The following is a 27,993-nucleotide window of genomic DNA, read 5'->3' on the forward strand; positions in this document are numbered from 1 at the left end:
CCCCGCCCCTGGCCAAGGGACAGCAGAGCCAGTGGGGTCCCCACGGGCACTGCTGACAGCTGCAGAGGGAGGACGCATCTCCGCCTGTCAGCCCACACGCTACTGACCGTTGGCTCTCGGAAAGAAAAGAAGAAAGGAAGAAAGTTCAATTTATTTTCCATCATGCAGATCCATCCACAGGGGACGGAAGGATTCCGGGGTTTGTCAGGGAGAACTCTGCCCGCTTCCCTCGCATCTGTCTGCCCTCTGACCACACTCAGAAACTTCTAGAACAAAAAGCCAACAGCATGAAACGCTCTGGCGGCATTTACCCCTGACCTCTATGTGTGGGGACTGTTTCATCCCTGCCCTGCACCTGGTGCAGGGGAAGGGCGCCATCAGGTTGAGAGGCAAGAATGTCAGATTAGCATGTTTCAGAAAACAGAGTTAAGAAAACCTGGAGGGAAGCAAAACAAGCAGCCCCAGCGGGTCGCCCGAGCACTGTCTCCTGCTGAGGACTGCGAGGAGGCTCACCCCCGCCACACACACACACACACACACACACACACACACACGCACGCACACACCCCACCGCAGTAGAATTCGCATGTTGGTCACAGGCGAGAGCTCTGAGCTGAGCCCTGTGATTCACCTGACCGTGGGCAGGCAGACTCAGGTGGGCAAACAGGCCAGGTGTTCTCCCGAGCACCTCGGAGAAAGGGTCGGCTGTGTGGGTGAGATGCCAGTCTCCCGGCTTCCTGGACCCGGGGCTTATACAGCGAGATTAACAGATCTGCGATACGGGCCAGCACTCGGATTTCTCTGCGCTCACAGAGGAAGGATTGTCTGAGGCACCAGTGTGAGGCAGGGACACACAACCAACTCCTGGGGTAGGGGACGTTCCGGCAAACACAACATCTCTCCTCCCGGGGCACTTCAGAAGAGCAGCGAGCACCTCGGCCCGTCGGAGGGCTGGAGGGGGGGTTGGGCGGGGAGCCTGGCCCCGGAGCCATCTGGACCCGACGCAGACGCTGGCTTTCTAGAGGAGACTGGCCCTCACCCTTTGACTTTTGATCGAGCTCTGTGCTGAGCTGGCAGGGCTGCTCACCCCACTCACAGGCTCCCCCCGGCAGTGCTCCCAGGACCGCTCCCTGCAGGAACCATGCCCACCGTGGATGACCTGCTGGAGCACATCGGGGAATTCCACCGGTTCCAGCAACAGACGTTTGTCCTCCTGGCTCTGTTCTCGGCCACCTTCGCCCCCATCTACGTGGGCGTCGTCTTCCTGGGCTTCACCCCCGACCACCACTGCCGGAGTCCAGGGGCAGTCGAGCTGAGCGCCCGGTGCGGATGGAGCCTGGCCGAGGAGCTCAACTTCACCGTGCCGGGCCTGGGGCCCGCAGGGGATCCCTACCCCCGCCAGTGCCTCAGTTTCCTCGTGGACTGGAACCGCAGCAGCCTGGGCTGCGTGGACCCGCTGGCCGGCCTGGCCCCCAACAGGAGTCAGCTGCCGCTGGGGCCCTGTGCACACGGCTGGGAGTATGACACGCCCGGCTCGTCCATCGTCACCGAGGTGAGTGCGGGCAGGAGGCAGCCAGAGAGACCGACACAGAGGCAGGAGTGCCGCCGGGAGCAGGGGAGGCCCGGGCACGCTCTCTGCCCCCAGCAGGTCTTATTAAAACCTTCACGCCCAGCACAAACAGGCCGCCTGGCCCCTGCCGGAGTCTGCGGGGGCTGGTGAAAGCTGCACTGGACGCTGAGTACAGGGATCTAGTTGGTGCAAGTTGCCATGAGGGCAGCCAGCAAGAGCTCGGGAGAAATCCTGGAATAACGCTGGGAAGGGATATCTTGTGGCCTCCTCTTGTCCCGGAAGCCCAACCTCCCACCCACCCAGAGGCATCCCCCTGCACCCACAGCTCCCCTGAGCCTCGCCTCCTGTGAGAGCAGCATGTGTGTCTTCAGAGCTAGGATTTTTCTCTTTCATTTGTTTGGAGGGTTCTTAGAAAGGTGTCTGGGTTGACATGTCCTCCTGGGAACTGTCGGTTAGATTCTTTGGTTTGGAGGGTTTTATTTATGCTTTATTATCCACTGCCCCTCTCGGAGAGCCCGGCAAGCTGCTGAGAGTATCTCGCCCACACAGCAAAGTCTGGCAAGCTCCCCATGACATATTCAATATGCCAAACACAGTAACAACAACTCTCAAATGGAGACGTTACTGGGTCCGCTCAAGCCAATCGATGAACAAAGGGAGGACAGTGACAGTGTTATTGTTATTATTATTATTATTATTATTATTATTTTAAGCACCATGACTTACAATATTGATAACGGCAGGGTTTCAAATGCCACAGCCTCCACCATGGTCCTATACCCCCACCCCCTACGCTGATAAGCATTCTATTAAGACTAGTTCTCTGTTTCTGCTGCTTTTGAATACGTGGCTCTTGAATATTGTTGTTTCTTTATAGCCCACATATAAGGGAGGGTGTTCTGTGTCTGCTCCTCTTCTTCTAACTTCACTCAGCCTAATTCGCTTCAGTCACATCCTCGTAGCGGCAACTGGATGATTTGATCTGAGAGCCAAGCAGTATTCCAGTTTCCCAACTGTTCCTGAACACTTGTTTTATTGGGTTTTTGTTTGTTTGTTTGTTTGGTTGGTTGGTTTTTTTTTTTTGGCTTTTCGGGTCACTCCTGGTGATGCACAGGGGTTACTCCTGGCTCTGCACTCAGGGGTTACCCCTGGCGGTGCTCTGGGAACCATATGGGATGCTGGGAATCGAATCCGAATTGGACGCATGCAAGGAAAACACCCTACCTGCTGTGCTATTGCTCCAGCCCCCAGACACTTGTTTTTTTTTTTACTTTTGCATAATTTTTTAAAATTTTTATTAGTGAAACACCATGAGGTAGTTGTAGACTTACAAATTTTTGTGCTTGGGTTTCAGTTATACAATGATCGAGTACCCATCCCTCCACCAGTGCCCATGGCTTGGAGGCCAGCCGTACACGCTAGGGAAAAAGACTGCTCAGACAGAGAAGGGAGCACCAAATAAAGGATTTTGGGAGGATTCTCCCAGGATGGGAGATGCATGCTGAACGTAGACTATAGACTGAACATGATTGCCACTCAATGCCTCTTTTGCAAACCGCAGCACCCAAAAGGTGAGAGAAGGCAAAACTGACACTTGTTTTTTAAAGACACAAGCACAGTGCCTCATCTCGAGCCCTGGAGAGAAAACGAGCTGGAGCGTTTCTTTCACTGGAAGTGAAGCCAAAGGGGAGGGTGGTCTCCGGGGCCACTCTTGGTGGAGCTCAGGCACCAACGCAGTCCTGGGTCCTGCACATGCATGGCATGAGCCCCTGACCTCAGAGCTATCTCCCCAGCTCCAAGGAGCCCTTTTCAAGCTCAAAAGGGTTCACCAAGTTCTCTGAAGTTGGGGCCGGGGCCGTAGGTCTGGACCCATGCCCTTTCCAGAGGCTTCCTCGGGGTCTCCCATCAGCTAAGAGACAAAGGGAAGACAGGGTTTTGGAGCAGAAAGAAAGTGTGTGAGGTCCCAGCGAATGGAAGCATTTCAGGGACTTGGTGCTCGCGACCCCTCAGAAGCCCCACCCCGTGCCACTTATTCTGGGTGAGAGGCTGACCTCGGGCCCATTCACACACCCACTGACCTCTGCATGGCAGCAGCAGAAAGGGGAGATGACCAGGCACTCTGGTGAGCCCCGAGTAGTCCAGGGGTGCTAATTTCCAAGAGGGCAGGCTTCCCCCCCACACGGGGCAGCAGTTCACGTGGGAAGGGAGGAAGCTTTGTCCCCCCAGCCGCTGTCCACCCTGTCCTCGCCCACAGCACAAACACAGGCCAGGGTGCTTCAGCCGTGGAGTGAAAATTAGTGTAAGGAGCAGCAGGTGTGCGGGCCTCCGGTCCCGTCCATTGGTGGTGAGGAATATTTGGCCAGCTGGGTCTAACTGGATCTCCCTCTGTTCTCTCCCGGGCTACCCTTTGGCCCGCTGCAGTTCAACCTCGTGTGCACCAACGCCTGGATGCTGGACTTGTTTCAGTCAGTTGTGAACGTGGGGTTTTTTATCGGTTCCGTGGCCGTTGGCTACATAGCAGACAGGTAAGTGGACAGAAAGAGCCCCCTACTTGGAAAGTCCCCAGACTCCAGGCCCCGCCCCAAAGCCTGTTTACAGCCTCAAAGCACACAGACCCCCGCGATCCCCTGCTCCCTTTGTGAGGCCCCATGATAACTTGCGTTTCTGCCGCTGCTTTGAGATTCAGGATGAGATTGTTTACTTAAATCCTCTGGGGCCGCGGCAGGGATACTTCCGCACAGGCAGTGGGTTTGGTTTCGGGAGGGGTTGTTCGGAAATACGGGGTCAGCAGAGGCAGCCACGGGTCAGACCCCCCTTATAATTCTTACTTTGCTCTTTAGCTTCATCACACACACACACACACACACACACACACACACACATACACACACCGGTCTGAGCCATCCTGCACCCCCCTTCAACTGCCCTCATGCCCCTACTGACCTCCTCCTCCATATCAGGGGACCGTGGGATCCCCAGATTGGATGCCACGTGACCTGTGTGAAACCCTGGATGCAACTTGGCAGAAGGGCAAATACACCAGAGGCTCCCAAACTTGGTTGGTAAGAGGCTTACCAACCCCTTTTCAAAAAGGAAAAATCTTTCAGTGGGCCCTGCCCCAGAAACCTGCCCTCTTTAGGCAAACAGACAGAAGGCGACGACCCCCCATGGGCACCCAAGGCCACAAGCACCCTCTGGGGTGGTCTTTCTTGTCCATTTGGAAAAGACTGAATGGATGGGGGAACCCCCGGCTCTGCACACACAGCCGTTCCCTGCAGAGACAAGGAAAGGCTCCTTCCTGGTACGCTGGGCCGATGCTCCAGCAGCCAGAGCGAGCTGGTCTGCAGCTCCCACTGCGACTGCCTCTCAGTGGCATTGGCTGCTCCCGTGCCTGGTCCTCACCCACCTTCCTAGAGCTGCAGCGGCTTCCGGTTTCCTGCAAGACCCCGATTTCCGGCTTTCTCTGCTCTGTTCGCAGCCACCTTGACGGTCTTTCACATTCTCAGGAGGGACAGGGATAGAGCATGACAAGGATGTCCCAGTACTTGGCCATCAGCGCTAATGCCAACCATTTATTTGTTTATTTTACTTTAGCAGTCATTTTTATTTTTTTCTAAAAATGAAACTTTTTAGTTGTTTTGTATTTTTTTTATTGAATCACTATGAGATAGACCCTTACAAAGCTGTTCAGGATTAAATTTCAGTCACACAGTGTTCCAACACCCATCCCTCCACCAGTGTACATTTCCCAGCACCAGTGTCCCCAGGTTCCTTCCCTTCACCCCCCACCCCCATCCCCTGCCTACCTCTATGGCAGGTGCTTTTCTTCTCTCTCTCTCTCTCTCTCTCTCTCTCTCTCTCTCTCTCTCTCTCTCTCTCTCTCTCTCCCCCCTTCCATCTGTGTCTCTCTCTCCCTCTCCCTTTCTCTCTCCCCCCTCCCCCTTTTGTACTAATGCCAACCATTTAGAAAGTACTTTCAGCATTCTGTGAGCTCAGCATTTGGTCTATTTGGGTTTGAGAATCATTCCTGGGGGTGTTCAGGGGTCACTCCAGGCAGTGCTTAGGGGACCATATGGAGTACAGGGAGTCAACCCACAGTCAGTCGTGTGCAAAGCAAGTTCCTTAATCCCTGTAACCTCTCCCTGGCCCCAAACTCAGCATTCTGGTTGGTGTGATTTTCTATAGCCACTGGCCACCTCATAGGTTCATGCTTCTAACATGCATCTCTGGCGAGGCAGCTCGTATGTAAGATCCTGAGCACTTTTTGACCTCCCCAGCTGTACCTGTGGCAGGTACCACTTTCAGGCCACCCCAAGGCTGCATCCCAGCTCGGCCTTTGGCTAAGAGCATGAGCAAACCCAACTCTGTGAGCATAATATTAAATGTGAATGGAACACTCTCTCCCATGCTGTTCAGTTGTCTGGCTGGGTTAAAGCTTGCTAAAGTGTTAATGGTTAATAGCCGGGTTTACCCATCCTGCCCTGCTCTGTCCTCGAGCATTTAGACTTTCCCTGCTGGGTCCACTGAGGCACTGGGGGAGGAGCACAGGCAGGCGCTGGGCCACCCACCCCGCACTTCTGAATCTGCTCAGTCCATCAGAGGCCTCCCTGGGTCCAGGGCTTTTATATTTATTGCCACGGCCATGAGGGAACCTGGGTGGAATGAACCCCTTTCTTAGGCCAAGCGAGACCCTCATGGAGACTGGTTCAGAACCCAGCCTCCTGGCACAGGGATCCCTGCACCCCCTCCCATCATCACCCGCTCCCCATCTCTGCCTTCACCGAAAGGACCAGGTACAAACCCTGAGCCTGCTGGAGCGGAGGCGAGCACTCGGCGTGCTGAGCTTCAGGGTAGAGGGATGAGTTAATTATTTCCCACCCACTCAAAGAGCAGGAGAGGGCTCAGAACTCTGTCCTGGCCCTGCATTCCTGACAGCTCAGCCTGGCAATTGCCCACCTTCCAGATGACCTCAGTGTGTTACTCCTGCTGCTCACCCCGAGTGTTGAAATCCCAGCGGCAGCCCAAGTTCTTTGCTCTTCCCTGACAACTGTGCGCAGACCTCTACTGCTTTTCCTTCCACTCTGTAAGGTTCGGGCTTAACGGGCCTCCTCCAGCCCTGCTTGTGTGATCGGAAAGCCTGTGCCAGGAAACTGCCACCTCACGTTCCTGTCCCGGGCAGTCTCTCTGCTGCATGCTTCATGCCCATTCCTGAGCCATTTTCCAAGTTGGCACAAAGGGACAGGCATCCGGATACCCATTCTGTGGTACAAGGGAGCTCATCAAGGGCACGTGCCAGTGGTTCACACTTGGAAATGTGCCATTGGATAGACTGCACCAATAGAAATGGGTTTTATTGCCAAAATTTCCTCTGACACTAGTTTGACACCATTCAACCAAGTGGGGCACTATTCGTATACCTGTCATTAGTAATGGCGAGAAACACAAATTGCAATGCCAAAATTAAGCCAACGCTCAACAAAATCTCTTTTGAAGAGTTTTTAAGCAAGGACCACGGGATGCTGAGGAAACTCTTAGAAAGCAACCAGGAGGAAGTTGTGAGAAAGAACATCCTCCTAGAGCAGAATGATGAGTCTCGGACCCGCTCTGCTCCCCTGAGGGCGAGCGTTTTGGCGGAAGGGAGAAGCAGGGAGCGGCAGTTTGAGAAGCAGCCTTTTCTAGTTTATTCATCATCCACAACCCCCTAAAGGACAGGCCTGAGGCACACCTGAGCCTCATGTCAACTCACACCGAGTCCAGACAGGAGCTGTTTAGTGCCGTGTTGGGGAGTGAAGAACCACTGCCCCTTTCTCACCGATGTCCCAGAGTAGCAACTCCCAGAGGACCCACTTCAGAGAATCAGAGTGAGGTGGGGGACGACTGGAAAACAAGTACTTTCCTTTACATGCTATTCCCCGATGAATAGCCCAAAGCACAGAGTGGCCAAACCCAGCAAGAAAAACCTGCCAGAGGCTCATTTTGTACAATGAACCCCCTGCCTTTAATATTCTCTTCCTAATATTAACATTCTCTGGGTGGTTTTTTCTATTTTAAGATGGACATATTTTTTATTGAGTCACTGTGAGATAGTTATAAAGTTTTCATGATTGAGTTTTAGTCACACAATGATCGAACACCTTCCCTCCACCAGTGTACATTTCCCACCACCAATAATGCCCCCAATATCCCTCCCCCCTCATCCCAGCCCTCTCCCTGCTTCTATGGCAGACAATTTCCTCTTATTCTCTCTCTACTTTGGAACATTATGGTTTTGTAATACGGTACTGAGAGGCCATCATGTTTGGTCCTTTATCAACTTTCGGCACACATCTCCCATCCCTAACGATCCCTCAAACCATCATTGACTTAGTGATCCCTTCTCTATCCCAGCTGCCTTCTCCCTCAGCTCATGAGGCAGGCTTCCAACTATGGAGCAATCTTTCTGGTCCTTGTCTCTACTGTCGTTGAGTGTTAGTCTTATATTATATTATATTATATTATATTATATTCCACAAATGAGTGCATTCATTCTGTCTGTCCCTCTCTTTATGACTCATTTCACTTAGCATGATACTCTCCATGACCATCCACTTACAAGCAAATTTCATGGCTTCATTTTTCCTAACAGCTGCATAGTATTCCATTGTGTAGATGTACCATAGTTTCTTTAACCAGTCGTCTGTTCTCAGGCACTCCGGTATTAGTCACTAATATTAAGCTGTCAGTGCAGCTATATTTTTATTTATAGCTGGGATTAACACAATCTTGGGAAAGCCTAGTCAGCTCTCGTGAGCCAGCAAACCTCACTAGATTTCCCGGTGGAACTCGAGGGGAGCAGGACCAGCCCCTTACCGACCCCACCTCTTAGGACCATCCAGACAGGAGCTGCCTGGCTGCATCTGGCATTGCTGGATGTTCTACCCCTTTCAGAGCAAATCAGTCTCTGGAGATCTCATTCTCCTTCGTTGTGAGAGGAGACTGGGACTCTGGGAAATGAAAGCAGAGCTTCTTGGATATTCCTCGCCCAGCTGAGGGCACCTTCCCACAGCGCTCAAGGCTGCACTTTGGTTTTAGGGTAGGGACAGCTGCCCACAAGACTCCAAACCAAGACTCAGCCCTCCCTTCTCCTGAGGGCACCCCAGAGTTTTCAGCCGAGGGGACCAGTATGTCCATGAATTTCAGGTGCTTGGCTTTCGTCTCCTCAGGGATTAATCTGTGGATCTGAAAAAAACTCAGAGATCGCCAAACTCCCCACATTTTAAAACCAGGCTCCCCACTTCCCTCTGTGCTGCTCTGGGACTATCTTCAAGTCACCACGTCTATGAAACTTCAATCTTCAAACAACTTGTGGACCAACCACCAGCTGGTGGCCCTGCCAGCCGGCCACAGGGAAGGGTATACAGCACAGCAACAAAGACCATTTCCATGGAGAAGACAAATGCCACCCTCACTAAAGGCAGCATCAAAAATGGGGAGATGCTGGATGCTGAATTTGGGTCTTTTAAAGTAACACAGCCCTGGGGTGGGCAGCTGGTGGAGTTGCTTATTGTCAAGGCCCAGGTCCTGGGGATCTGGGGGGCTGGAAGTCATTCCTCCATGAGACCCCCACCCCCAACCAGCACGGGGCAAGCAAGTGCTGCAGCCGGGGGTGGGGCTTATTGTGCTAAGTAATCACCCCCCACACAGACACAGACACAACATACAGATGCCAGCAACTGCAGGGGACCCTTTCTGGAGCCACCTGCTTGAAGGGGCTGCTGCACTCCGTGTGATTCCTAGCTCCTGCTCTGGACCTCGGCTTATTTTTCCACACAGCCATGCATAACCTAGTCTTGTTCCATCTCCACTCGGCTCTGCAGGTTTGGCCGCCAGCTCTGCCTCTTGACGACCATCCTCATCAACGCGGTTGCGGGGCTGCTCATGGCCGTCGCCCCGACCTACACGTGGATGCTGATCTTCCGCCTGATCCAGGGACTGGTCAGCAAAGCGAGCTGGCTCATAGGCTACATCCTGAGTAAGAACCTGGGGCCCCACGGCGAGGACGGGCATGAGGCCAAATGCAGTCCAGCAGGCGTGGGCCGGGAAGTGGGAGATGGGCTCAGCTTGACTACAGCGAGGAGAGATGTTTGTTTTCTGTGTCCAGAGAAGTTTGGACATCATTTCCGTCCACTTGAGCTATTGGCTTCCGGCCTCATTCGTGAGCCCAGGTCCTCAGAAGACAGACGAGTCTGCTTGTGGAGCACTGGCCTGGGGGGGTGCCTGGTGTGACTTTGCACTCGCTGACATTGCAGAAGTATTTGTCGCTGCATTTCTATCAATTTATAGAGTGACCGTCTTTAACACGCTACGAAGCCTTTAAAGCCTGACTGCCTTCCCTCAGGCCAGAGAGCTAGTCCAGGGGGTGAGGAAGGCATTTTTCTCTTACATGAAGCCAACGTGAGCTTGATTCTCGACCTCATGTGGTGACCTCCACATGATCTCCTGAGAACTGCCAGGGGTGACCCGGGAGCATTGTCGGGTGGGGTTCAAAACCTCCCACAGAAAATGTTATGGTTCTGGGAGTAAGTGGGGTTTCTCCCTGCTGAGCATGGATGTAAGGTGAGGGCTCCCTGAGTGCAGACAGGTGGCATCCCCTCAGACCTCTGCCACAGGCAGTCAGGCACAGGGTAGAGTATGCCACCATGAACTCGAGGAGGGGAGAAACCAGGTCTTGGGGAGCAAGGAGCCCTGACTTAGCATGCTTTCTGATTTCTGACCTGTATATACTCCCCCATGCCACATCTAAGACCCCATGGCTGGGGTCAGCGAGAGAGTACGGGGGTAAGAGCACTGGCCTTCATACAGCTGCCCCTGATCACATCCCTGGCACCACACACGACCAGCCAAGCACCTCCAGCACAAGACCCAGGCAGCCCCTAAGTACCAAGGGGTAAAGCCCTAGCCCTCCCCCAAACAATGCCAATGGGTGTAACGACCAGCTGGCAACGTTCCTGAGAGCTAAGAAATCAGTTCCTCCAAGCCAGACCCGGCTGACTCTCCCAGCCACTCACAAAACAAACAAACACTGTCCTCCCATTGTTCATCGATTTGCTTGAGCAGGTCCAGTAACGTCTCCATTTTGAGACTTATTGTTACTGTGTTTGGCATATTGAATACGTCACTGGTAGCTTGCAACGCTTTGCCATGCGGGCAAGATACTCTCAGTAGCTTGCCAGGCTCTCCAAGAGGAGTGGAGGAATCGAACCCGGCTTGGCCGGGCTGGCTGTGCGCAAGGCAAACACCCTACCACTGTGCTATCACTACGGCCCCCTATGCTATTGCTCCAGCTCCAGCGACTCACACGGGCGCAAAAGTCCCACTTGTCCTGGATCACCAGCTCCCTCAAAGCCATCCCACCTGATACTGACACATGCCATCGACCCTTCAGTGATCTCCTCATGGCACTAGATCAGAGCGGGCTTTGGGAATGAAATCCAAATTTGCCCCTGGCAGTCTATTTTTCAAAAATCACCTGGTTGGGCTGGAGCAATAGCACAGCGGGGGGGGGGGGGGGGGGCATTTGTCTTGCATGCGGCCAACCGGGTTCGATTCCCAGCATCTCATATGGTTCCCTGAGCACCGCCAGGAATAATTCCTGAATGCAAAGCCAGGAGTGACCCTTGTGCATTGCCGGGTATGACCCAAAAAGAAAAAAGAAAAAAAATTTAAAAATCACCTGGTTCCTGTGGGCTGACTTTTAACCTACTAATGTGGGACCACAAGATTTTTTTCTTCAGTAACACAACAGCCATAACAATAACAAAATATGCCTCGCGGAGCATTTAGAGCTTTTCGGAGAAAATTCTAGCATGGGGGTGACGTGTCTACATGGCATTCTGCTTTCCCCGGGGTGGACAGCTAGCTGGCTGTGCTGACCACTGGGCTCTCTGCAGTCACAGAGTTTGTCGGGCTGAGCTACCGCAGAACGGTGGGGATTTTTTACCAAGTTGCCTTTACTGTGGGGCTCCTGGTGCTGGCCGGGGTGGCCTACGCCATCCCCAACTGGAGGTGGCTGCAGTTCACCGTGACCCTGCCCACCCTCTGCTTCTTGCTCTACTACTGGTAAGTACACTTGGACCAGGACAGAGTCCGTTCCCTCTGACCCCCTGTGGCCCATTCGCCCACCCCCATTCCCCTGGGCCCCTCCCCCATTCCCCGCCTCTCTGCCCCTTTTGTCACACCCCCTCTCCTCTACACCTCCTGAGGTATATTCCCCCCCTCCACATACACACACACACAGCAGCCCATTTCTTCACTCACTTGTCCTAGGAAGCCCTGGCCCAGGTTTCGGGGGTATCTATCGTGAGTGACCCTCTGTGTCCCCACGTCCACTCTGAACCTACTCCACATGGCCCATGTCCTACTCAGGGTCACACAGGCCCCCGTCCTGCACCCGCATGCTCAGCCCGTGTCCAGTTCTGGCTTTCCTCAGCATCAACCCTGTTCCCCGGCCCTGGACAGACAGCTCAGCCTGCCCACAGTGTGCAGACACCCCTCTCCACACCCCCTTCCGCCGCTCCCCACCCCTTGCCCTGCCAGGAGCCCGGGGCTGCCCTGCTCCTTGGTCTGAGCTCCGCAGCCCGCTGCCCCCACACCACCTCCCCCTTAGGGAGAGCCTTGTCCGGGGCACACAGGACGCGGGTCGCCTTTGGGAGGAGAGAGGGCCACAAAGTCCCTGGCCCAGCTATGTTTCCTCTCTGGACCCAGCTGAGCTGAACCTCAGTGGGCACAGAAACTGGGTTATGATGGGGGTGGGGGGTGAACGCGCCCCCCAGCGGTGCTGCTGGTCATTGCCTTGCCCAGGTGCATCCCCGAATCCCCCAGATGGCTGATTTCCCAGAACAAAACTGACCAAGCCCTGAAGGTCATCAAGTACATGGCGAAGAAAAACAGGAAGCCCCTGCCCGCCTCTCTACAGGTGAGCCCCGAAAGCAGGGAGCTTGGGGGACACCAAAGTCTTTCCACTGAGGGTGCGGAAAGGCTTTCCGTAGACAAGAGGACTTCGCTGGTGTGCTTCCTGGGACCCGCCTGCACCAGGATAATGTAACACTAAGGAAACCCCAAATCCTTCAAGGCCGAGAGAGGAGGGATGGAGAGAGTCAGGTGGAGTGCACACACATGGCCAACCCAGTACTCACTGCCCCAAGTTCCTCTGGAACTGGCAAAAGGTCGCTCAGTGCCCGCCAGCTGTGTCTGACCTGGGCATCATGTCCCGGGACCTGTGCATCCACCCAGGACCACAGGGAAGAAGGTGTTCCCGCAGGAGAGAAACCCAGATCAGTAAGACAGCGCAGATCCAGGGGAGACATTCCCCGCACCTCGTTTTAGCAGTGAGGGCGCCCGTGTCCCTGTGGTCGGTCAGTGTTTGCCTCTGGGGGCCCCATGAGCCTGAACTTAACCCTTTCCCTTCTCAGGGGCTGGTAATGAGAAAAGTGCGCTTGTCAGACAAAGAAAGGCAAACGTTGGCGCACAGCAATCCCAAGTGGGGCCTAGGGCTCCCTGCAGGATGGGACATCTCCAGGATGTCCAAAAGGGTCTTGGGGCCCTCTCCTTGTCCCTTCCTCTCTGGTTTCCGGCTAGGGGGCTCATGCACTCCCACCAAGGGTTCTCAGGGTACATCATTTTGAGGGTATGTCTAGGCGATGAGTCATGGCCCCATCCAAGCTTAGGGTCACGTGAGGCTGGTCCCCTCTGCTCCTGTACATCTCCCCACATCCCTCTGCTGCTCTAGGAATCAGCAACAGAAGAAAGGGGGGCAGTTTTCAAGAGCCCCCAACTCCAGAGCCCAGGAGTGTGAATCCCAGCTCCAGCACCCCTGAGGCCCCTGAAGAGCAGAAGGCCTCAAGGTGCCAGCGCCTCTGCCCAGGACTCACAGTCGAGTGGCCAGACTTGGGAACACAGATTCGGGTGCAGCCATGCTGGGCTGGAGGAAAGTTCTGAGTGGGTCCCTGAGGAACAGCAGTTGTAGAGGCAGGGAACACAGCTCTCTAGACGCCCAGCATACCTCCCACCCCTGCGGCCCTACCTTCCCTTCTATGCCGTGGGGTAAACTCTGGAACCCTTGCTGGCTTGGGAAAATAAAATGGGGGGTATATGTGAAGGGTTGGGCTGGACAGTGAGCACGAGGCCACTATCTATCATGAGTGGACAGGGTTGTGGCATCCATCATTTCCAACAAGTTACCTTCCAAGCTCCCGTCCCAAAGCATTCATCAAAGCTTGCTTCATCTTGGCCTGCCTCAAAACCCAGAAGGACAGGGTTGCAGGGACCCAGCAGGAATCCAGGTCAGCATAATCGGTCCAAACTGCTCTCACAGCACTTCCCTTCTCAGAGTCTCAAGCCCGAAGAGGAGGACGTTGGTGAGAAGTTGAATCCCTCCTTCCTGGACTTGGTCAGAACCCCCCAGATCCGGAAGCATACTTTGATCTTGATGTACAACTGGTAAGGGCTTCTGCTGGACCCTTTGAGCCCGCCTCCTCACTAGAGCCCCTGGGGAGTGGCAGGAGGGGACACACTTGGTGACATCAGGTACCTGGCACTGTTGGTTGAACTTGAGGTTTGCACTTTCCATCATTTCTTTTCATGTACAGCAGGGGAATTTGTTCCAATCAACTCTCAATCATGAGCAGTTTCTATGAGCCAAAGCATAGACGCACAAAAACAATATCCAGTCTGGAAGTGACATAGTGCTCACAGGGTTCTCTAGCCGTGTGGGGTGTGCTGACTCCCGGGAAGATGGGGAGACTGACAAGGGCTGTGTGTTCATGCTAGACACCAGGTCACCTAAAGCGTGAGGGACCATGCAACCAGAAAGTTTAGGAAAACAATTTCCGTGCCCTGAGGTCATTGGGAAAGACTCTCTAGAAAGGTTGACTGATAACAGAGAGGGCTCCAAATGGACCCTTCTGAGTCATGGTTCTGAAAGTATTTACAGAAAGAAGATAATTGCTTTTCTGAATTTCCAACAAGTTAGCTTCCAGCTCTAGTCCCAAAGCATCCATCAGTGCTTGCTTCATCTTGGCCTGCCTGAGGATCTCCTGGGAGGTCCAAGACCAGACCACACACTTCAGGCCCCTCCAGAGACAACGAGGGAACTGAAAGGCCCAGGAAGCCCCTTGCTTTCCTCAATTCTTCAAGACATAGTGTATATATATATATATATATATATATATATATATATATACTACTTATTTACTTATATACAATATCTCAAACTAAGAGCCATTATGTAAATAAATCGTGATAAATGTTAACTTTACCTGATTGTATGAGGCTGGCAAGGGAAGACTTCCTTTTTTTACATTCTTTTGGGGTGAGGGGCTGGAGCGAGATAGCACAGTGGGTAAGGTGTTTGCCTTGCAAGCGGCCAACATGGCTGACCCGAGTTCGATTCCTCCACCCCTCTCGAAGAGCCCAGCAAGCTATTGAGAGTATCTTGCCCACACAGCAAAGCCTGGCAAGCTCCCCATGACGTATTCAATATGCCAAACACAGTAACAAGTCTCACGATGGAGATGTTACTGGGCCCGCTCGAGCAAATCGATGAATAACGGGAGGACCGTGACCGTGACTGGTGACTTTTGGGGTGAAATCCACTTGCTGAATAATTGTGCACGAGTAGAATGATGCTTCTCTCCACAATCTCTAACTGCAAGCTATGAGCTGTCTGCTTTGCCCCAACCTCACTTGGAGCACGCTCCCCATCCCAAGAGCCTCAGGACAGCCCACGCCAGCCCAACCAAGATTTACAATCACTGACAAGAGCTCATCGGGAATTAATTTAACAACCTTCACAATCCTGTGTAAATGGCAACGCCGACACTTGGCTTCACTCTTCTTCTCTCCTACTGTGAACGCATGTGACTCTCGCCCATTGACCTCATCCTTTCCATTACAGATGATAAAGGCCTTCAGTCAGCAAAGCTAGAAACAGTGTCAAAATGCAGTGTATACCATGGTAAAGATAAATACCCAGGAAGCGCATGTGCCCACTGGGGAGTTTGGAACCCATGTGGGGCTCCTGTTTTTCTTCATTCTTTTCGCATGAAGTAGTCAAACCTTCTGATTCCAACTGAACTAGAAAACCACAAATAGGAGCCGCAGATAGCCTGATACAGGGGGCTCAGTAAATGACTCTTGAAAAGGAGGCATCTTCCATTTCTATCTGGCCAAGGAAAGTTATCCTAATGCCCCCCTTATTCTGGGTCTGAGTTTGCAACCCATCACCCCAGTGAATTAGATGGTGCAGAAACACTGGCACACACAGAATAGCCATGCCAGTGACAGAGAGAAGTGACTTAAATTCTACTTTTGTTTCTCCAGAAGTTTCTCCCTTCTGGCGACTGGTCTTGGTGCTTGGCTTGACCTGGGCTCTCCTCTTTGCTCAGGTTCACAAGCTCTGTTCTCTACCAGGGCCTCATCATGCACATGGGCCTTGCAGGGAGCAACATCTACCTGGATTTCTTCTACTCGGCCTTGGTTGAATTCCCCTCCGCCTTCATCATCATCTTCACCATAGACCGCATCGGTCGCCGGTACCCATGGGCTGCATCAAACATCGTGGCAGGGGCAGCCTGTCTTGTCTCCGTGTTTATCCCTGATGGTAAGTTGCAGGCCAAGCGTACCTTTCTTCCAAGTCCTGAGAGGAAGGAATGTGAAGGCCCTTGGAGATGAGGCCATGAGATACAGTATCCAAATCTATTTGGAAAGAATAAACTTTGTGGGGCTGGAGAGATAGCACAGCAGGTAGGGCGTTTGCCTTGCACGCGGCCAACTCAAGTTTGATTCCCAGCATCCCATATGGTCCCCTGAGCACCACCAGGAGTAACTCCTGAGTCCAGAGCCAGGAGTAACCCCTGTGCATTGCCAAGTGTGACCCAAAAAGAAAAAAAAAGAATAAACTTTGCATCTGGGACTTTCCTGAGAAAATTCATGGGCCTCATCTTGCCTTTAAAAACAATCGCACTCAAAGATTTCCCAGTAGAACAGAAACATACAAAATAGCCCAAAGGGACAGAATCACACCAGTGGCAGCCTGACAGGGCAGTCTTACCCAAAGGATGGTGGCTCAACCCATGACAGACAATGGGATATAGTCTCAGCCAATGGCAGATTAACAGGATAGAGTCTCACTCGATGGCAGATGGAGTCTCAACCAACGGTAACCCAGACTAATGAAACAAGAGCAGCTCTGAGGACCTATGACACAGAAGCTCAAGCTGGCCTAGAGAACATGGGTTTTGGAGTTAATAAAACTTTTGTTTTATTGTTTTTTGGTTTTGGTGTACTTTTTCTTTTGGGGTCACACCTGGCAATGCACAGGGGTTACTCCTGGCCCTTCACTCAGGAATCACTCCTGGCGGTGCTCAGGGGACCATATGGGATGCTGGGAATTGAACCCAGGTGAGCGGCATGCAAGCCAAACGCCCTACCCACTGTGTTATTGCTCCAGCCCCTGGTGTTAACTTTTATTCCAGCATTTCCCCCAGATCTGAGTTAAGGCAACTGCCTTGGTCTCCCTGCATTATGCTGGAGGAAAATTTAGAAAACTTAAGTAGTTGCCATCAATGAACAAATTTCATTCCCTTCTTCCCTTTTAAAATGTTTCATCAATGAGGTAAGTAAACGCCTGTGTATCAGGCTACTCCTCACTCGTGGAGCTTTGTTGGTGCCCTTCTTCAGCAGCAGCTCTGGAGAAGAAGCCCCATCTTGCTCCTTCTTTGGGGGGACCTCTGGACACTGTTGGGGAGAGCTGGGGTACTCTTGCTACCATTCACAACTGAAATTTTAAGTTAAGAGGGTCTGAGAATTGCATCTAAAGTGCACACAGGGCGGAGAGCTAGTATAGCCGTTCCCGTGCTGGCTTTGCATGCTGTCGATCCCACTTCCATCTCCAGCAGTGCAGAGGGTCCCATGAGTCTAATCAGGAGGAACCTTCAAGCCCAGAGCTGGAAGTAGCCGCCAAGCAGAGCTAGTGCTCTGGAAACCGAAAATATAAAGTGAAAACAAACCAACACGGGGTATCTGGGTCAGATGTCCTGAGAACAGAAAAGTACCATTTTTTTTAAGTGTGAAATTTCTCCTTGCAACCCCTCAAAGAGAGTCATAGAGACCAAGAATTATGTGCAATTTATCGTGTGTGTGTGTGTGTGTGTGTGTGTGTGTCTTTGTGTTTCCCTCAGACCTGCAGTGGCTCAAAGTTTTGGTGGCATGCTTGGGCAGAATGGGGATCACCATGGCCTACGAGATGGTCTGTCTGGTCAACGCTGAGCTGTACCCCACATTCATCAGGTGCGTGAAGCTGCTTGGGGGTCTAGGATGTAGCCCAGAGAAAAAGCATTTGCCTGTATCCCTGGATTCTTGCCCTGGTGCTGCAGTAACAATCACAGTAATAATACACAAGGGAAGGTATTTGCTTATGGCCGGCAACAGCAATCCCAGATCAGAGCTCTGGACCTTCCCATCCTGCCCCAGTCCCAGACTATGCTGACCCACAGAAACTGGGATGAAGACAGAGCCGCCAGGGCACTGGCAGATGGGGACTGGGCCCACCCTAGCAGGAGTCTCAGTGATGGGTGTGAGACTGAGTCACATACCTACTGCCCCCACAAAAGTCAGAAAGAGATTTCATGAAGGAGAATGAGTCCTAATGCTGCACGGACAGACAGACCAGAGAGATACGGAACACTGAGACTCAGGCACAGCTTTTGGGTCCCTGCCGGACCAACAGTGTCTAGAGGTGTTCACTAGGGAATGGGGTGCTAAGGTTAAGCTCAGTTACTTCTCTGCCTTCAGGAACCTCGGCGTCCTCGTTTGCTCCTCCATGTGCGACATTGGGGGCATCCTCACGCCCTTCCTGGTCTACCGGCTCACTGATGTCTGGCAGGAGCTTCCGCTGGTGGTTTTTGGTAAGAAGCTCTCAGAGATGTCTCACGTAAAACCAATTTTCCTAGAGGTGTGTTTTTATTTGATCGTGTTTTTTTTTTAACTTTTACTTTTTCTGCATCCAAGTAGGCACCATGCCTTTGGAACAACTGCTAAGTCTGCCCAGTAATTAGTACAATGGCTATGGCAGTGCTAGCACTGTTGGCAACTGCTGATACTTGAGTATTAATGCTCTAGGACACTCGAGTATTAATGCTCTAGGACTTGCCCTTCCAAGGGTCTATGTCCAGGAAAAACAGACAGAAGTGTCTTTCTTCTCCCTGAAAAGGGCCTTTTGTCCCTCCCTGCATTGCCACCCATCCTCAGGCCCCTGGGCCAGAAAGAGGATCCTCCCTCCTCAAAGCTCAGAGGTGGAAAATGCCAACTCCTTGACTTCATGATGTCTAAGGAAAGCAGTTCTGGTTTTACAAAGGGAGCTTCTGAAGTCCAAGGAAACCAGGCCATGATGAAGCCTGTGTATCAATGACGAGGGTCTTGGTGGTGCCTGCCGCTCCAAGGGGCCTGGGTCTCAGCACAGCAGATGAGAACAGTCAAGAGGACCCCAAGCTAGGCCTCCCATCTGAGGTGTCAAGGACTCTGGAGCCATGGCAGGGAACACCCAGGCGGATCCTGAGCCCTGTCTGCCAGGCCGAGGTGGGAGTCCCCTCTCTCAGCACCCACCCCTCTCTCAGCCCCCGTGGCCTCATGCATGCTCTCTGCTCTCCCCTCCGCTCTGGGGATCCAACAGGAGAAAGTTTCCACTGCTGTCCATGTGCCAGCTAAGTCCCAGTCAGGGCGAGACTCGCCTGAAAACAGGCCTGAGGAATTCCTCCTCACTCCAGCTACGTGACAGTGAACTGGCCCGGGGACCATGGACACCAGTCCCCGGTTCTTGGATTTAGCCCCTGGGAACCTGTATGGACCCAATTTTAGCTTCTCCCATAGGTGGTCAGTGTGTGGTCCCAGGGTTGGGCAGTACTTTTGGGGGAGGAGCAGATACCCGCTGGGTCCCTGAGGACCATTTAGCAGAGCTAGGCCGCAGGCCACTGGAGCTAAGCCAGCAGGCCAGATACCGCTGGTGACCTTCCCTCAGGCCTTCCCCTTGGAGAGATGGAGAATTTTAGCTGCCGTCCCGCTGGAGAGGTCCACACACAGACAGCCCATCACTTCTTTCTCAACGCCAGTTCTTCCTTCTTCCCTTCCCAGACTTCAGCCTGAGTTTGGCAGTATGAGAATACCACATTTTAATCTCATCATCTTGCTTTTCTGCTCCGAGTACTAAGCTGGTTGTGGTCTTGAAATGGCCAAGGACACTGTTATCTGGACGTCTAGAAAAGACAAACAGGCCAGGGGCGTTATTCTTGAAAGAGCACTGAGACCATAGCTCAGAACTCTCCTGGGTGCTGAGTTCCTTCCCGGCCAATGTGAAATGCTCAGTAGACACTAATTGTCATCAAGAGCCATCCCATAATTCACCGGCTCTGGAGCTCTGGAGAGTCAAAGCCAACTGGGCACAGTTCTGATCCGCCCTAGGTACTAACCCTAGGTGCCACCAGGAGATTCTTGCTAAGTTTGAAGAGAATTTGCAAGACCATTTCAGGTGGATCCTTTCAGGCCCATAACAGCAGATCTGGGAGCATTCCCAGGGGGCATCAGCCCATCAGGAAATGGAAGAACTTCCGGGGGGGGGGGGGGGGGGGCTCCAAGACAAGTAAGAGAAGACAAGACAAGACAAGTGGGAGGTCGAGAGAGAGAAGCAGAGAGCACGGCCTCTGGCCTCAGCTAAAGGGCTCAACTGGAGTCCAGCGCACAATTTTTGACACCCCCCCCAACAAACTAGTAAGGAACACACACCCTGCTTCCTCTTTTCTGTTAAAGAAAAACATGAAAAGTTTCCTCACAATTCCAGAACTTTCAGAGGATTCTCAAAAAACGAAAACACTGTCATGTTTATATTACATGCCCCCTCGTATATGCAAAACAATTTAGAGACCAAGAAAAGAGGAGCTTGTCCAACATCTGAATCAGAGCTGAAAGGTCTGGCTATACTTATTAATTCCACTTTGCAGTAACGCGTGATTTGTTACTGGGACCGGCTAGTAATGATCCAACTTTCTGACTCATTTTCCTTACTAAGTACTGACAGGGCAGCCGTGCTCTTCCTGAGAGAGAGCTTTTGTTCCCAGAGCTATTTTCTAACTCCCAAGCATCTTACTATTGTGGCCATGGCCTCTAGCCTAGAATAACCTTGATTCAAAATGCACAGTGTTCCATTGCCCTATAAGGAATTGTAATCCAACCGAGTTTGAAATCGACATAATATTTATGATGGAAAATAGGGCAGAGATGGCAAAGGAATCTGTTAAGTATCGGAAAATACCAAAAAATAAAATCTTTTTACGAAAGGAGAGATGTTCTAATTATAGCGCCGCTTGTCTTGATTCTAAGTGATGGCTCTCTCCTTGCTTCCAGCGGTGGTCGGCCTAGTTGCTGGGGGGCTTGTGCTGCTGCTCCCAGAGACCAAAGGGAAGGCGTTGCCAGAGACCATCGAGGAAGCTGAAAACATGCAGAGGTAAGGAGCCGAGTCTCCTAACTGAACATTCCAGAACACCAAGAGGGAGGATTCGGCCACCAACTGGAAAGAAGCTGAGAGGCCGAGAGACAGTGTAGGAGATAAGTCACTTGCCTTGCATGGGATTCCTTTGTTGGCACCCCTGGTTCAATCCCAGGCACCACATATGTTGCCTTGAGTATGACCAAGGGTCACTCCTGCGCACAGAGCCAGGAATAGCCTCTGAGCACTGCTGTGTGTGGCTCAAACCTGCCCCACCCAACCCAACCCACCCCCAAAAAGAAAGAAAAATAAAGACACGGTTGAAATGTACCTCACACCATGAATAAAATCTATTCAAATATGCCCAAGATCTAAAACCACAAATAAAAGAAAGAAAAAAAGAAAAGAAACCGCAAAATTGTGGTAACACTGTAGGAAAATCATTTTTTACTTTCAGATTGGGGGAAAAATCTTTGTAAACCTGATGAGAAATTTGAGACTCATTTTTTAAACGATTGACAAGCTGGCCTTGATAAAAATAAAAAATTCCACCTTAAGGGGCCAAGGGGATAACTCAAAGGATTGGGGTGAACGCTTTGCATGCACAAAGTCCCAAGTTTAATACATGGAACCGTATGGACCCTCCCCCTAGCATTGCCAGGGTTAGGCAGTGGCTTCAGTCAGCTGGACCCAAGCAGCCCTCCCTCCAGGCCCACACTTCAGGCAATGCCAGGAGTGACCTCTGGGCTCCTGAGAACTACTGTAGAGCCCTCACTCTGACCCTCCCACACACACAAATTCTGCCTTGCAAAACTACCCAAAGCAAGACCTAACTCTCTCTTCGCATACTCACCTAATGCCCAGATAAACTGCAGGAGCAGATCTTCTAGAAGCTGATCCTATGTCTTGTTAGTATGTTGTATATGGACCCAGACAGCCTGAGTGGAATCATGGAGGGCATAAAAGTCTACCAGGTTGACTTGTCCATTAATCACCTGAAGGTTTCAATTTCTTGTCTGCAAGATGGAGATTTATATATAGTATACAAATACTTAAGTATGCTACCTGAGACAATGGAGAGAATGCTATAAACATTTTTTTAGAAAAAAAAAAAGAAAGAAAAGCTACCCAAAGCTAAATAATGATGTTGATGATGAGTTTAGAGAAAATAGTTATTACTCTTCAAAGGACTAGTTACTCCAATATATAAAAATCTAAAAGATCAACCACTCTTTAGAAAAGAGTTGTGAAGAACTTGAACAGATGAGCCAATGAAAAGAAATATGTTCAGTCCTCAGTCAATGAACAGTACAAAAAGCAGTGGGTAGTCTCTTGAGGCCCAGAAAGACTGTTCAGGGTAGAACCGTTCCCTGGCAGGCACAAAGCCATGACTTCAATCATGGCACAACACGGTCCCCCAGTGTGACCCCCTCTAGATGGAACCTGTGTATTACCCGGGTTCCGCCACTTGGACTGCAGAGTGACACGCTGCATTGAAGAGAGTGCAGAGAATCAGGAGTCATTTTCATGCCAGAGAGCACATAGTTGCCTTCTGACGGATCATGGGTGACAGGAACCAAATGACAACTATGCAACATTGCTTCACCCAGCACTTCCACACTGCCAGGAAGTCACACATGAAAAGTGATAAACTTCAGGATTATTCCATGAAAGCAATTTCTGTGTCACACAGAAAGTTGCAAACAGCCTAAATACTCTCCCTTGGGAAATAGTTACAGAAATTATGGATTACTCAGCAAGTTACTAGGCAGACTTAGAAAAGAATGAGAAGGCGTGATGTACTCTGATGAAGGATGTTCTCCCAACCTCAGACTTTTTGAACTTCCCTCTACCACAGCCCAGGGTCCCCTCCCCTCTCCCACCTGCTCAGCTCTGTAGCCCAGATCTCAGGTTTTGCTGCCTTTGGTCATTTGCTATTTTCTTACTATGTTTTTTCATAGCTCACATATCACAGAGATCTTTCTATATCCATCCCTCTCCTTCTGACTAACTTCACTTGGCATGAGACTTTCAGATCCACCCATGGAGCAGTAAATTGCATGATTCCATCTTTGCTTTTAGCTGAGTAGTATTCCATCATGCATATGAATCACAGTTTCTTTATCCAGTCAGCTGTTCTTGGACACTCCGCTTGTTTCTAGATTTGACTATCGTGAATAAGGCAGCAATGAACATAGGAATGCAGGTGCCTTTTTAGAATAGTGTCTTTGGGGCCTTGGATTGCATGCCAAGAAGTGGAATTACTGGGTCAGAGAGAAACTCAATTTTCAGGTTTTTGAGAAGTGTCCGAAAAGTTTTTCAGAGGTTGAACCAATCAACATTGCACCAGCAGAGGATAAGGGCTCCTTTTTGCACTGGTTGTTTTTATTCCTTTTTATGTGTGCCAGTCTTAGTAGAATGAGGGTATCTCGTTGTTGTTCTGGTTTTCATTTCCTTGATGATGAGTGATGCAGATCATTTTACCATATACCAACTGGTCATTGATAACGTTTCCTCTTTAAGGAATGTCTCCTTTCAGGAGATGCCTGTTCATCTCTTATCCCACTTTTTGATGGGGTTGCTTGTTTTTTGTTGTTAAGTTTTATAAGTTCCTTATATATATACATCTCGGGTTATTAATTCTTTATCAGATATTTAGTGGAAAATTTTCTCTCCCAGTCCATGGGGTGTGTTTTTTTTCTGGTCCTCATGTCTTTAGCAGTGCAGACATATCTTAATTTGATATAGTCCCACTTACTTTGCTTCTCTTTGCTTGGCCAATGGCATAGAATCAATCATTGACGATAACTCTAGCTTTAATGTCATAAAGTATCCTACCTATGTTTTCCTTGAAATAATTTATAGATTCAGGTATAATAAGGAAGTCTTTTGTCCATTTTTATTTGCACATGGTGTTAGACGGGGTCTGAATTCACTTTTTTGCATGTGACCAACCTGTTTGCCCAACACCATATGTTGATGAGGGTTTCCTTGCTCCACTTCACAGTTTTTGCTCCTTAAGACTAACCTTTATTTAATAGTGATATAATAAACAATAATATTTACAAACGATAATGCTAATAGTTTGTCTAAGTCTTTCACAACTTTCATTAAGCTGGACATTTGGGCAATAAAGAGCGCCATGCATATCTGTGCTCCTTTATTCCTTCCTATGAGACCAGTATTTCCTCCACATACATTTTTTATTTTATAAAGCAGTTCACAATATTTGATTACATTTAATATTCAAACACCAATCTCACCACCATTACACCTTCCTACCACTGCTGGAGCGATAGCACAGCAGGTAGAGAATTTGCCTTGCACGTGGCTGACCCAAGTTCGATTCTTTTGTCCTTCTCAGAGAGTCTGGCAAGCTACCGAGAGTATCCCACCCCCATGGCAGAGCCAGCAAGCTCCCCATGGTGTATTCAGTATGCCAAAAACAGTAACAACAAGTCTCACAATGGAGACGTTACTGGTGCCTGCTCGAGGAAATTGATGAACAACGGGAGGGCAGTGCTACAATGCTACCACCATATTTTGGATATTTCCATCTCGAACCCCAACCCCTGCCCGAAAGCAGAACCAAAATAATGTATTTTGTATTGTTAGTTATAAAAAAATACTGAAAATGCTACCAAAAAAGTTTCCTTAGAGGAGTGTGAAAATTGTTGTATTTCACCCAGTGGCCATTAAGCCCTTCTATAAGAGATCACTAACATGTTGTTAAAGGTTGAGCCTCGTGTGCACATATACATATATATATGTAAAAAAATATTTCCCTCTAAGATTGGTTGCCTCCTACTTTAAGCCCCATCATATGTGGTGTGGTACTCTTGGAGTATGAGTGGTATGAGGTATGAGTTGTCATGTGGTCCAGGAATAGGTTCACTCATGGGTGAGGCTCTGCCCAAGCATGTGAAGAGCGGCCATATGCATGGTGGTGATTGAGTTCTGGAGGTTTTTGGTTGACGGGACTGAGTCCCTTGGGGTGGGGAGGGTCCCTTGGGTCTCACCCGCCCCCTCCGGGGCACCCTGAATGAAACAGCCAGGCACGGGGTCCGTCGGCATGGTTATGGCAAATGTCATCTACATATATGCTTAATGGAAATATATTATAAAACATAGCATGTGTATATTTTATATACATAGATGTAAAAACTATATCTTACGTGCACGGGGAAGGGATGCGAAGATGATGATGTGTTGTTGGAGGGCTCTTGGGGCAGCTCTCCCTTGCCGCCCACGTTCGGTGCTCTCCAGTTGCTGTGTATGGACCAGATCAGGGTGGCTCCTCCTTTGTGCTTTGCTTCTGTGTGTGCTGCTGTGCTCTCTTCTGTCTGTCTCTCTATTTCTAACTCTGTCTCTGTAGTCTCTCCTCTGGTCTCTTCAATCTCTCTCTCTTTCTCTCTCTCTCTCTCTCTCTCTCTCTCTCTCTCTCTCTCTCTCTCTCTCTCTCTCTCTCTCTCTCTCTCTCGCCCTTCGCTCTGGATTCTGACTCTCACCCCCTGGATTCTGACTCTGCCCCCTCCACTCTTACAGTCTTACTTTAGATAGCAATCACATAGGGTGGTGACACAAAGGTGGGTTGAACATTAACAAATCAACAAAGAGGGGTAAGACCACTCCGCCAGGAGATTAACTCAAGGATAAAATCTCATCTAAAGAAATTACTCTGGGTTACTAGGAGATCCACTTAAGGGCAGGATCCCATTCAGAGTGTGTCGCTTTCTTCTTTCCTCAGCTAGTAATCCACTTAAATCATTGTAGTAAATCTACGTCTAATATTTCTAGCAATGTCATTCTGTATGAGCACAGTAAGAGACATATCGATTTAAAGTTTGGTTCTTCCTGAGGACGTCTTACCACAGTCGTCAGGCCAGGTTAGTCTTCCTAACCCCAGCAGGGTTCTAGTCTTATCGTTACTTTTGGATCATGACAGCATCTGTCTATGATCATGCTCTCAACTTATAGTTGAGTATTGTGGCGCTTTGGCCTGGTCCATTTCGATGTCAGGGTAGCTCACAGCTTGCGCTGGGTGCATTCAGTCCCTCGTCGGGACCCTACTTTTTGGGTGCTAGGAAGTAAGGGCAACTGAGTGGAGAGAGCAGATGCCCAAGAGTAAATATGATTGGAGTCAATCAACTCCCAGGTTACACAACATAATATTAACTGTCTTCCTGTGTCCATACAGAAAGGACATTGCTTTAAGGTAAACTAAGTTCCCTGCAGCAAGGCTGAAAGGACAAACCCATTGTTATCCTACACATAGACATTATACACATACTCTGTACACAAATGGCTCTTATACACACACACACACACACACACACACACACACAAACACTCACACACACTCTTTGATTGTTGCGGCTACTATGATTGCTACATTAGCTGCTGTTGCTCTTCCTGCCGTTTGGTTGCTGTAAGAGCTTTTGTTCCAACCTCTGCTCTTGCTCTTCTCCCTCCCCCTCCTGCCGCTGCTCTGCTCAGTGGCCCCGAGACCCTGAGAACAGAAAGACTTGCTTGGTCCCTCCACCAGGGGTCTGCCAGGACTCCAGCACCTCCAACTGATTTGGGTCACTTGCTGTCCTTCCCGTCTCAGAGTAGGACCCAGCACCGCCAGGTGGAGTCGGGGCGGGGGGCTGTCTTGAGGTGAGCTGGGGGTGCAGGAGCAGCTAAATGCTTGGTTTCAATATTGACAGTCAACTGGCAGCATCCAAAGCGTACACCTGGGAGCGCAGGAAGAAGAGCATGGTTTCTTCTCCAAGGGACTCAGAATGCTGGCTTGAGAAATTTTTCCATTTAAACATGGCTTTTGAATTAATTTTTTTTACTTGAAAATCGTTGAAAAGTCTGTGAACTTTGTAAAAATAATTTCTGAAGGGCCAGAGAAATAGGACAAGGGTAAGGTTCTTGCCTTTATGCAGCTTAACTGGGTTCGAGCCCCGGCATCACCTCTGGTCGCCCACGTGAGTGCCACCAGGAGTGATCCTGAGTGCAGAGCCAGGAGTGGGCCTTGAGCACTGCTGGGTGGAGCCCCCAAACCTAATAATAATGATAACAAAAAATATATATCAGATTTATTTGTAGGACTGATGCTTTTGTGATCATCTTTTGGGCGGAGGGCGCAACCCAAACCTGGCTGTGTTCAGGGGTTATTTCTGGGTCTGTGCTCAGGGATCACTCCTGGCAGTGCTCTAGGGACCATATAGGATGCTGGGGATCAAACCCAAGTCGTCTGCCTGCAAGGCAAGTGCCCTCCCTACTGTACTCTCAAACATCATTTTAGTGATGTAAAATGAAGAAGTTTGGGCTTCACTGGTTTCTCTGGCATAACAGCGATGACACAACATGACAGCAAGAAGCCCAGGCCAGTCCCACTCCCACAGGGCTGAGGGACCACCCATCTGTGCATTTTCTTTTTGAGAGTCACCACGTGGCTGACCCCAGGCAAAGCCAATTCCCATTTGTGCCGTTGATTTATTGTCCACCCAATTTTGCTTTCTAGTCTCCTTGTATTTTTTTTCCTCCTCTCTCAATTTTTGTTGCTGTTGTCATTGCAGATCCAGAAAAAGCAAAGAGAATATGATTTACCTCCAGGTGAAGAAAGTGGACATGTCTCAGAACTAGGAGCCCTGCCCACTGTCCCCCTCCACGGCCTTGCATCTGTGAGACTAAGCCGGGACCCAACACAGCCTATGGACGGCCACACCCGCACAGGCCGGCCCCATCACGTCCAGCCCTCCCCACTGTGAGCCAGCACCCAGCAGAGTGCACTGCCCACTCCCCGCCCCCAGCCAAACTCCTGAGGGGCGCTGGCCGAGGGTCCCCCCAGCACACACTCTGCCCACATTCTCCCCACCCCACCCCGGCCCCCACCTGACTGAACTTCTCTTCATCTCTG

At 50.6% G+C, this 27,993-nt stretch overlaps 1 protein-coding gene across 1 annotated transcript; it reads left to right on the plus strand.

Moving 5' to 3' along the window:
* Window positions 1–1,141: 1,141 nt before the first annotated feature.
* SLC22A2 (solute carrier family 22 member 2) lies at window positions 1,142–27,719 on the plus strand. The gene is made up of 11 exons (XM_056126260.1): window positions 1,142–1,552; window positions 3,992–4,095; window positions 9,427–9,581; window positions 11,500–11,668; window positions 12,410–12,524; window positions 13,938–14,047; window positions 15,994–16,208; window positions 17,788–17,896; window positions 18,401–18,513; window positions 21,002–21,101; window positions 27,653–27,719. The coding sequence occupies exons 1-11, from the start codon at window positions 1,142–1,144 to the stop codon at window positions 27,717–27,719; spliced, it is 1,668 nt and encodes a 555-aa protein (XP_055982235.1).
* Window positions 27,720–27,993: the final 274 nt, after the last annotated feature.

The sequence above is a fragment of the Sorex fumeus genome, unplaced genomic scaffold (assembly GCF_029834395.1).
Source record: "Sorex fumeus unplaced genomic scaffold, SorFum_2.1 ptg000061l, whole genome shotgun sequence".
In the NCBI taxonomy this organism is placed as follows: domain Eukaryota; kingdom Metazoa; phylum Chordata; class Mammalia; order Eulipotyphla; family Soricidae; genus Sorex; species Sorex fumeus.

Coding starts and splice junctions, on each gene's coding strand:
- SLC22A2 (XM_056126260.1), top strand. CDS start 1,142: ATGCCCACCGTGGATGACCTGCTGGAGCACATCGGGGAATTCCACCGG. Junction 9,582..11,499: donor GCTCATAGGCTACATCCTGA/GTAAGAACCTGG, acceptor GGCTCTCTGCAG/TCACAGAGTTTGTCGGGCTG. Junction 11,669..12,409: donor TGCTTCTTGCTCTACTACTG/GTAAGTACACTT, acceptor TGCCTTGCCCAG/GTGCATCCCCGAATCCCCCA.